The 10,764-nt window shown below is 52.5% G+C and overlaps 1 protein-coding gene across 1 annotated transcript; it reads right to left on the minus strand.

The window, feature by feature from the left end:
* Positions 1 to 622: 622 nt before the first annotated feature.
* On the minus strand, positions 623 to 1,558 carry LOC148596318 (olfactory receptor 14A16-like). The gene has a single exon (XM_088523554.1). The coding sequence runs from the start codon at positions 1,556 to 1,558 to the stop codon at positions 623 to 625; it is 936 nt and encodes a 311-aa protein (XP_088379680.1).
* Between the last annotated feature and the right edge of the window lie 9,206 nt (positions 1,559 to 10,764).

Raw genomic sequence — 10,764 nt, forward strand, 5'->3', positions numbered from 1 at the left:
TGTGAATGCATCAGAAGAAACAAAAAAGAATGAGAAAAGGAGAAAGAGTGGAAGAGAGAAAAGCAAAGGAAGGAGGGGAGGGAAGGGAAGGGAAGGAGAAGGAAGGGAAGGAGAAGGAAGGGAAGGGAAGGAGAAGGAAGGGAAGGGAAGAGAAGGGAAGGGAAGGGAAGGCAAAGGGCATGGAAGGGAAAGGAAGGGAAGGAGAAGGAAGGGGAGGGAAGGAGAAGGAAAGGAAGGGAAGGAGAAGGAAGGGAAGGGAAAGGGAAGGGAAGGGAAGGGAAGGGAAGGGAAGGGAAGGGAAGGGAAGGGAAGGGAAGGGAAGGGAAGGGAAGGGAAGGGAAGGGAAGGGAAGGGAAGGGAAGGGAAGGCAAGGGAAGGGAAGGGAAGGGAAGGGAAGGGAAGGGAAGGGAAGGGAAGGGAAGGGAAGGGAAGGCAAGGGAAGGGAAGGGAAGGCAAGGGAAGGCAAGGGAAGGGAAGGCAAGGGAAGAGAAGGGAAGGGAAGGCAAGGGAAGGGAAGGGAAGGGAAGGGAAGGCAAGGCAAGGGAAGGGAAGGAATTATGGAACAGCATAAAGCCTTGATGCCAGACAGCCTGTAACTGGTGAGTGGTTGCACAAGAGGGGATTACTGTTGCTGACACTGGACCCTTGTAACCAGTTTCCTCACTGCGTCCTTGAGCTCCTTGTTCCTCATGCTGTAGATGAGGGGGTTCAGAGTTGGAGGCACCACCGCATATAGAAGAGCCACCACCAGATCCAGAGCTGGGGAGGAGATGGAGGGGGGCTTCAGGTAGGCAAAAAATGAAGTGCTGACAAACAGAGAGACCACAGCCAGGTGCGGGAGGCACATAGAAAAGGCTTTGTGCCGGCCCTGCTCAGAGGGGATCCTTAGCACAGCAGCAAAGATCTGCACATAGGACACCACAGTGAAAATGAAACATCCAATGCATAAACAGCCAGTAACCCCAAGAAGCCCAACTTCTCTGAGGTAGGAGTGTGAGCAGGAGAGCTTGAGGATCTGGGGGATCTCACAGAAGAACTGCTCCACCACATTGCCTTGGCAGAGGGGTAGGGAAAATGTGTTCCCAGTGTGCAGGAAAGCATTGAGAAAGCCACTGGCCCAGGCAGCCGCTGCCATTTTGACACAAGCTCTGCTGTCCAGGAGGGTCCCATAGTGCAGGGGTCTGCAGATGGCAACGTAGCGGTCATAGGCCATGACTGTGAGGAGAGAAAGCTCAGCTGATACAAAAATAGTAAAACTTAAGACCTGCCCAACACATCCCAAGTAGGAAATGGCCCTTGTGTCCATCAGGGAATTGGCCATGGATTTGGGGACAGTGGTGGAGATGGAGCCCAGGTCAAGGAGGGAGAGGTTGAGGAGGAAGAAGTACATGGGGGTGTGGAGATGGTGGTCGCAGGCTACGGCTGTGATGATGAGGCCATTGGCCAGGAGGGCAGCCAGGTAGATGCCCAGGAAGAGCAAGAAGTGCAAGAGCTGCAGCTCCCGTGTGTCTGCGAATGGCAGGAGCAGGAAGTCACTGGGGGAGCTGCTGTTGGACATTCGCTCCTTCAGGCCACTGAAGGACTGAGAGGAAAAAGAGTTGTTGAGAAATTAGAACAGATTTCCATGTGTAAATCTTTCTCATAAGCCTTCCTTTAGCTCACAAACTTTATGAATTCCCATTTCAGTCAAGTCTCAAGTTATTGAGGTCTGTGTCTTGAGCTCTGGTTGGTGCTGGGTGAGTTTTCCATGAGGACACAGAAATCCTCAGCATTCCTACTATACTCTGAATAAATGGCTGTGGTTATAGAGGGGCAAAAGGGATCACTATAGCATTAATGCAGAGTGAGAAGAGCTGACCTGTTCCCAGCTGCCCTGTGTTCGCTCCTCTGATGCGGAGGACAATTTCACTCATTTTACCATAGAAAGAAATCACACCATGGAGTGTAGAGGAATCCAGGTTCAAAGTGCAGATCACCCAACCCAGTGCCCTGTCTCAGAGTTCTTGAGGAAGGTCTCAGCCCTCCTTTTCAAGCATGAACCACATTGGGCTTATTCCAGCTGCCCGCATCCAGCTGCCAGCAGCAATTCCAGGGCCTCAGTACCTGGAGAGCTTCTCCATGGAGCCCCTCTATAAGACTCAGCCGTAATGGGGGAGGTGTGCCCCTCTGTAGGGCAGCTTGCAGCCCAACCAACTAAAATACAGAGAAAATATTTGAAGGATGAGATGTCCTCAAGGGAGAATTGGCTCATGCACAGACCGTCACAGTACCTGGCTCCAAGCACCACAGGGCAGAGGGGTGTTGGGCACCTCACACACAAGGACACATCTGCATGGCAGGACCCACAGGGTCGGTGTCTGGGCTGCAGCAGAAACCCCCTGCCCAGAGAGTCCAAGGGACGGACACGGGCCGGTGGGAAACACAGAGCAACACCCCGATAGCTGTGCTGAGAGAATCAGGGCCAGGCAGGGCTGGGGAAAGGGAGCTCTCAGGAGTGCCTCCTTCATGTCCATCTGCCAAGGAAATATGGTCTGGGTGCCGCAGCTTGCAGAGCAGAGGGTTGTGCTGGTGGGGACAGGAGAGGAGGTGCTGGAGGTGACAGTTTCCTCTCACCCTCTGGCCATGACTCTGCTGCACGGGGAGCCGTCCCTGTGGGAGCTGTTCCTCCATCCCTACGTGTCTGCCCTGTTTGTGCTCACAGACCCCATCCCACCCGCTGGGCCCTCGGCTCTGCCCTGCAGACACCCGCTGGGGCCAGGATCCTGCCCAGGGCACCTTTGTGTTTGCGGGTGAGACAAACCTTGCTGAGGCTGGAAAGGGGATGCTGGCCCGTTCTGTAGGCTGAGGGGTGGGTGAAAGCATTTGCTGAGGTTCTCCCACTAGTGCTCTTCTCTCAGTGTCACCATCTATGAGCCTCCATCCCCTGTCTAAATCTGACAGATTCATGTCCATTTTACACCACACAAAGAGAATAAAAGTGAGAGCCCAGAGTCTTGATGACACTTCTCTATCAGGAGTTCCCTGCCATGGTGTTCTTGATGAAAAGTCACCTCTGATATGTCCCCAAGGCAGAAAATACAGCATCCTCTTGATGGGAGGCTCAAGCTCTCTTCTAACCCAGATCTTCTCCCCACAGAGCCATGGGGAGCTCCCCAGGCAGGCTGAGCGCTGACACTCACAGGTGGCAGAGTCACTGCCCCGGGCTCACAACACCATGGAGCACAGGGACACTGCTCTGAATTACAGCCCTGGGCAGACCACAGTGCTCACCCCGGCTTCACACCCTGCAGCCATCCCCAGGAGAAGAGAGCAGCATGTCCTGTCACTGTGTTGGAGTGGCAGGAACGCTGCTCTGAAGCATCTCCCGATTCTCTGCACAGGAGAAAGTGAGAGAATGATCGTTAAAACCCCGATCTGTAATGGATTGGGGTCAGAAGACTCCTCCAGGAACCTCAGTAGCATTGCCCTCCTCGCAGAGACTCACCGTGTCAAGGGCTGTGATGATTTCTCCACCAGTTCTCCTCTGTGCTCCCGCTCCACACTGCCGTTCCCCTCTCGCTGCCTTCTCTCCTCTCCTGTCCGCAGCAGCAGGCAGTGCCCGCAGCCCTGCTGCTCTTGGCACAGGAGCTGCTCCTGCACACGCTGTCTCTGGGCAGTGCTGCCAGGCTGCCACGAGCTGCCTCCGTCCCAGGAGCCTGGCCCCGCTGAGGAGCAGAGGCCCAGCTGAACTCACCAATTTCTCTGTCCCTTGTCCCCCCTCCTCCTGGGAAATGTTTGTTAAGTAAACTAAAATAATCACTTGTTGTCCTTTCCAACTGAGTGGAGAAAGAAGAATTCCCAACCTGCCATCTATTTCGTCAGAGGATGACTATCTATGCAAGTTTAAAAGGTCCCACTCTGGAAGTCCCTAGTTAGTAAGACTCTCATAGGTAGGACACAGAGACAGGGGCAAAGAAGGGGCTCATTGATTCAGATGAATCTGTGTGGGCATCACATGCTGGTTCAGAAGTCACTGATCTGGGATGGGATTCAGATTCCTCCCTTGAACTCCACAAACACACAGAAGGTGGGATTCTGCTTGCCCACGCTGAAGTGTGCACAGCACTGACATCTGCACGCGAGCTCCTTCTCTAAGCTCCCCTTGTAATCATTGGTGATAGAGGGTGGAATGACACACAAACAGCTGGGGGCAGTTGAAGAGGCAGAGGAGGTACCAAAAATGTGCCCATGTCTGTTTGCTCCGCTGGAGCAAATCTGAGACCCACATTCTCATGGAGCTTCTGGATAGGACCAGGTTGGAAATGTCCTTTGCCATCCCAAATGGCCCCAGATGCCTTCCACTACTATGTGAGGACCATGTAGTATAAAGCAGAGACCCAGGCAGATCATTACAGTGCAAAAAGCTAATATAATTCAGTGCAGACATATCCTTCAGTGACACAGGAATAGGCTGGCTGGGCCAAGAGAGATGCCTGTGTTGTCCGGCATAACCAAACGTCTTCTCTAGCAGACACAGCATGGGATCTATGGGAAGCCATGTCCCTTTGGAGCTGGAGCTGGACAAGCGCCCCAGGGCATCTCGGGTTCCCTCCCAGTGCCCAAACAACTGGATCTCACCACTGCCTTTGGGCCAAGTCCATCCCTCCTGCAGCCGAGCATGCTCCATAAATGGGAGAGGCACGTCACACCAAGGTGTCTGCTCTGGTCTCTGCTCTCTTAACAGCTCCTCACTTTGTTCCTACAGAACCTCTTTTCACCCTGGATGATATGATGGGACTAATGATGACCCCAGGATGACTGGATCACAGCTGGCTCAAGCCCAAGAACACCTTCAGTGAGGCCTTGTCCTGTCTAGAGATTGGCTCACCTCTATCACAGGCTACAAAGTGCTACGAATCAGCTCAGGCAACAAAGCCCTCTCCTGCCATTCCTGCACAGCCCAGCTCTGTTTCTCCCTGGTCTTGGGCACTGCAGGCTTTGCTCTTGCAGTAGGAACCTCCTCTGACCATTTACATTGCCACCTGCTCTCCAAGTCAGCATGGTCTGCTGTCAAGTGGGGCCATTGCACACAGGCCCTGGTAACAGGTTTCACTGTGAGAAATCTCTTTGCTGTGACACACCTGATGTTTTGCAGCCCAAATATATGCAAATGCCTGGAGCCTGGCATACGCAGCATAAACTATCACAGGATCTCTACATCACTGGAATAACTGAGATGCATTAGGACCATTCACACAACTGGAGGTCTGTGCTGCTGAGGTAAAAGCTCTTCAGGGGAGACTGCCAGGAAGGAGGAGGAGGCTGTTTTATGTGGAGGGGCAGCTCAGATGCATGCACAGCTTCCATAAGATGGGCAATAGTTTGGGCAGGTGCTTGTGGGTGAGCATCAGAGTAAGGGTGACATGATGATGAGAGCTACAGACCATGCAGTCAGGGTGAGGAGGTGGATGACAGCTCATTTTAAGCAATGTGAGAAAGTCTGTAGATCACAGGCCCTGGCTCTTATTTGGGGGTGAGGGAGTGGGGAGGGAAATACATCAGGGAAAGCATCAGGCATGGGATATTCACTGTCAACCTGTCCTTAAGCGACAGTAAGAAAAGCAGATTTTCAGGTCCAGTAGAGGAGGGACAGGAGTGGAGCACAGAGCCTGGACTTCAGAGGAACAGATCTGACCTGTGGGAGATTCTGACAGGTGGGAGATTCCATAGAAGGCAGCTCTGAAGGGCCCAGGAGTTCAGGAAAGCCAAAAGGTCTTTAAGGAAAACACCTGCCAAGCCCAAAGATGGTCTACGCAGTAAAACTTTCTTGAGATTGGGATGTACCCAAGAGTGCTGCAGTATCTGGTGGATGTTATTGCTAAGTCACTCTGCCTCATCTCAGAATGCTCATGGAGAGGTGCCTGGGGTGTGTTAGGAAGTGTTGCCAGCAAATGGAGGGAGGCGACCCTGGCCCTCTACTTAGCCCTGCTGAGGACACATGAGGAGTCCTGTGCCCAGTTCTGGGCTCTCCACTACAAAAGGGACATGGAACTACTGGAGGGAGTCCAGTGTGGGACTACAAAAATGATCAAGAGACTGGAGGATCTCCCCTGTGAGGAGATACTGAGAGAGCTCGGGGCAGCAGCTCTCTGGAAGAGACCTGAGCATCCTGGGGGACGGAGGAAAAACATGAGACAGCAGCATTCCCTGGCAGCAAAGGAGGCCGTAAGAATCATGGTGCTATGAGCAGCAGCACAGCCAGGAGGTCAAGGGAAATGGTGAATACCTTTAATCAGTGTTCATTAGACCACATGGAGAACACTGCCTCCAAGTGTGGTTTCCTGGAACAAGAAAGATGTTGATAACTGGGAGAAAATTAGGCCAAGGACCCTCACTAGAGTTGGGGAGCTGGAGCACTTACCCTGTGATGAAACACTGGAATTGGTTGTCCAGAGAGATTGTGTAGTCTCCTCCCTCAGAGGTTTCCAAGACCAGAGTGCATGAAAACAGAGCAAGCTGGTGTGACACCAGGGCTGACCAGGCTGTGAGCAAGGAGATTGGGACAGAGATCTCCTGAGGCCCCGTCCACCCTCTGTGCAAGGAGTCCATGATTCTTCCTGGAACTGGCTGGATGGCAGAGCTCTGAAGGTTGTGATAAATGGAGCTGAGTCTAAGTGGAGGCCTGTGGCTAGTGGTGTCCCCCAGGGCTCAGCACTGCTTCCAGTGCTGTTCAACTTTATTCATCAGTGATTTGGATGAGGGCACAGAGTGCACTCTCAGCAAGTTTGTGGACAATACCAAACTGGGTGGAGGGGCCAACACTCCAAAGGGCTGTGCTGCCATTCAGAGGAATTTGGACAGGATGGAGAGTTGGGCAGAGAGGAACCTCATAGGGTTCAACCAGGACAAGTTAAGGGTCCTGCACCTGAACAGGAATAACTCTGTACAGATAAGGGGCTGACCTGCTGGAAAGCAGCTCCACAGAGAGGGATTTGGGAGCCCAGGTTGACAACAAGTTAGCCAGTTGCCAACAATGTGCCAGGAAGGGCAATAGGATCCTGGCCTGCATTAGGAGGAGTGTTGCCAGCAGGTCGAGAAAGGGGATCCTGCCCCTCTCCTCACCTCTGGTGAGGCCGCACTTGGAGTACTGTGTGCAGTTCTGGCCTCCCCGGTTCAAGAGGGATGTGGAACTTCTAGAAAGGGTCAAGTGTAGAGCAACAAAGAGTATTAAGAGCCTGGAGCATGTCTTGTATGAGAAAACACTAAGTGAGGTGGACCTGTTTAGTCTGGAGAAGAGAAAATTGAGAAGGGATCTTATCAACATGTACAAATACCTGAGGGAAGAATGTAAAGAGGTTGGGGCCAAACTCTTTTCGGTAGTGGCCAACGACAGGACAAGCAGTAATGGATGTAAGCTAAACACAGGAAACTCCACTGCCATGTGAGGAAGAACTTCTTTACTGTGAGGGTGACAGAGCCCTGGAACAGGGTGCCAGGAGAGGTTGTGGAGTCTCCTCCTCCGGAGATACTCAAAACCCGCCTGGATACGACTCTGTGCAATGTGTTCTAGGTGTCTCTCCTCGTGCAGGAGTGTTGAACTAGATGATCTCCCTTAGTCTCTCCCAATCTCAACCGTTCTGTGATTCTGTGATACGTACACCTGGATTTAGTGCTCTACCTTCTGCTTACCCCACTGTTGATCGTCCCTCATTTCGTGAAGCTCCACTCATTGCCCGTCCCCAGGCACATGCTCTCCCTTGGAATCCCCTGAGCTCTCCTGGGGGCCCCTCCAGAAGCATCTATCATCAGCGTGGTCTCCTCTGGGAAAGCCCCAGGTAGACACTTCAGAGACCGTTCCCTATCTCCACTGGTCACTGAGAGATGAACCATAAACCCAGTCTAATCCCTAATCATCTGGGGACTCTGAGCTCATCGCTGGAACCCATAGATCTTACAATCAGAATATCAGGCCCTTCTGCGGTTCCACCCCACCTTGGACATATTGCAGCCATCCTGTGAATAGATGCCTGGTTTCAGACATATCACAGAGGAGATGCCCTTTAATTATAGGAAATATTAGTCTGGAGGCCAGGGCTGACAGAAGGGTGCCCAGTGCCTGGTCCTGCCTGTGCTTCCAGGACACGTTCACATGGCAACACAACAGAGCATCACCAGGTTATGACAACTCCTGGGCTATATCCATGCAACAGAGCATAGAAGCACAGCATGGAAATGAAGAGAACAACTCTAGAAAGAGAAAGTCCTGCTCTGCTGGGATGTGTCTCCAGAAAGCTGCAGATCCCATGAGAAGGCTGCAGTGAGGAAATGCCTGCTGTGGGAGTGTGGGGGTGACATTGCCAAGCAGAGGGTCTGTCCCCACAGGCTGCTGCCTGAGTCTCCTCCCCTGCACTGTCCCTCCACTTGTAATGTTACAGCACTGGAGACAGAAGGGAAGAGCCCACAGTGACATCTGGCTGCCACCATCACAGGAGAGGGGTTTGAGATGACACCCTGACGGTGCCTGGGGCAGCTGAGCGCTCCTAATGGACATGGGGCCCATGGTCTCACCCCGTCTGTACTCGTCTGAGCCTAACCCTGTCCCCCTGAGCTCCCTTGGTGCCAGTTCTGGAAGAGACACTGCACAAGGAAACTCTCCTCACTGCACTAGGGGCATGCGAGGGAGCTCGAGCAGTGGGCTCTGAAGTGCCCCCTCTCTGCTGGAGAAGGGGGAAGAAGCCTGGTTTCCTGCTTCAACCCAGGATCTGGGTCCAATTCAAAAGAGAGGTTCCCGAGGAGACATGCAATGAAGTGGATATATTTATTTATTTACTTATTATATTTGTCTGAGATGGATGTACAAGAGAAAACTAAGAAGGAAAATATGCATAACACACATCCTTGATGAGGGATATTCTGATGAGTGAATGAACGTGGGACAAGTATTGGCAATGACCTCATATCCATTGAACCATCTTTTCTAGTGTGTCCCTGAGCTCCTTGTTCCTCATGCTGTAGATGAGGGGGTTCACTGCTGGAGGCACCACCGAGTACAGAAAGGACAGCACGAGATCCAGAGCTGGGGAGGAGACAGACGAGGGCTTCAGATAGACAAGTATGTCAGTGCTGACAAAGAGAGAGACCACGGCCAGGTGCGGGAGGCACATGGAAAAGGCTTTGCGCCGGCCCTGCTCAGAGGGGATCCTCAGTACAGCTCTGAAGATCTGCACGTAGGACACTACAATGAAAATGAAACACCCAAAGACCAAACAGAAACTAACCACAAGAAGCCCAACTTCCCTGAGGTTGGAGCGTGAGCAGGAGAGCTTGAGGATCTGGGGGATCTCACAGAAGAACTGCTCCACCACATTGCCTTGGCAGAGGGGTAGGGAAAATGTGTTCCCAGTGTGCAGGAGAGCACTGAGAAAGCCACTGGTCCAGGCAGCTGCTGCCGATTTTACACAAGCTGTGCTGCTCAGTAGGGTCCCGTAGTGCAGGGGTCTGCAGATGGCAACGTAGCGGTCATAGGCCATGACTGTGAGAAGAAAATACTCTGCTGACACAAAAAAGGCAAACAGAAAGATCTGGGTAGCGCATCCCAAGTATGAGATGGCCCTGGTGTCCCACAGGGAATTGTGCATGGATTTGGGGAGAGTGGTGGAGATGGAGCCAAGGTTGAGGAGGGAGAGGTTGAGGAGGAAGAAGTACATGGGGGTGCGGAGGCGGTGGTCGCAGGCTACGGCTGTGATGATGAGGCCGTTGGCCAGGAGGGCAGCCAGGTAGATGCCCAGGAAGAGCGAGAAGTGCAAGAGCTGCAGCTCCCTCCTGTCTGCGAATGCCAGGAGGAGGAATTCATTGAGGGAGCTTCTGTTGGACATTTAATCTTCATTCAGCACATTCTCCAATGAGGAAAAAGTATCAACAAGTTAAAGTTAGAACAAGCTTCTCTGAATAAAATCCATTCTACTCCTCATGGTACCCCCACATGGGTCCTTTCCTTTACCTTGTTCCGCTCCCTTTCTTGACCTCTGGTTTGTGCTGGGTGAGTGTGCTCTGCCTCTCTGCCTGCTTCCAGGGCAGTCAGTCCTGCTCTACTGTGGGGTGTAAACGGAGGTGTCAAATTGACTCATGCATTTGCAGGGGACACCTGGGGATGGGTACTGTGACCTGAGTGAAAGGGATTTGGTGAAGTGTGGAGTGACGGAAAGTGGGAATATTCTCCACTTACTATTGTGACAGAGAGAGAGAGAGGGAGAGGGAGAGGGAGAGAGGCCACACTCATGACAGCTCTGTTTGAGAGGGAATATCACTGGGAGGGATTAATCTAACCCCCGTTCCAGGCTGCTCTCTTCAACAGAGGTGTCTGGACCTGAATCAGTCACCGCAGTTCCCACTCCACCAAGGGAGAGGAACAGTGCAGTGAAGGCAGGGGCTGAACTGACCCCTTCTGGGCATCTCATTTCCACTAAGACGGACCCCATCCTCACATCACCTAAATGTCTTCACTGTTGCTTGAGGGAATGCAGTGGGAGAGGGAAGTTACTGCCTGAACTGCAGCTGAATTCCCCTCCTTAGCTCCAGAGAGCAAAACCAGATCAGCACACGCAGGTGAAGGAATGAAGAGTAACAGTATGAACTGTTAGGTCCGGTTTTCGAATCAACAGAGAAAGAGGCAAACACCATCGATATATTGTGCTTTTTAATAATAAGAGAAAGATAATAAGTATTACCAGCTAGCTGGGGTCCGGGCTTTCCCACGCAAGGGTCACACCACGGACCCCGACCACT

Source organism: Tinamus guttatus, unplaced genomic scaffold (genome assembly GCF_059628265.1).
Source record: "Tinamus guttatus ecotype Peru unplaced genomic scaffold, ASM5962826v1 Tinamus_guttatus_pri_ptg000015l, whole genome shotgun sequence".
NCBI lineage: Eukaryota > Metazoa > Chordata > Aves > Tinamiformes > Tinamidae > Tinamus > Tinamus guttatus.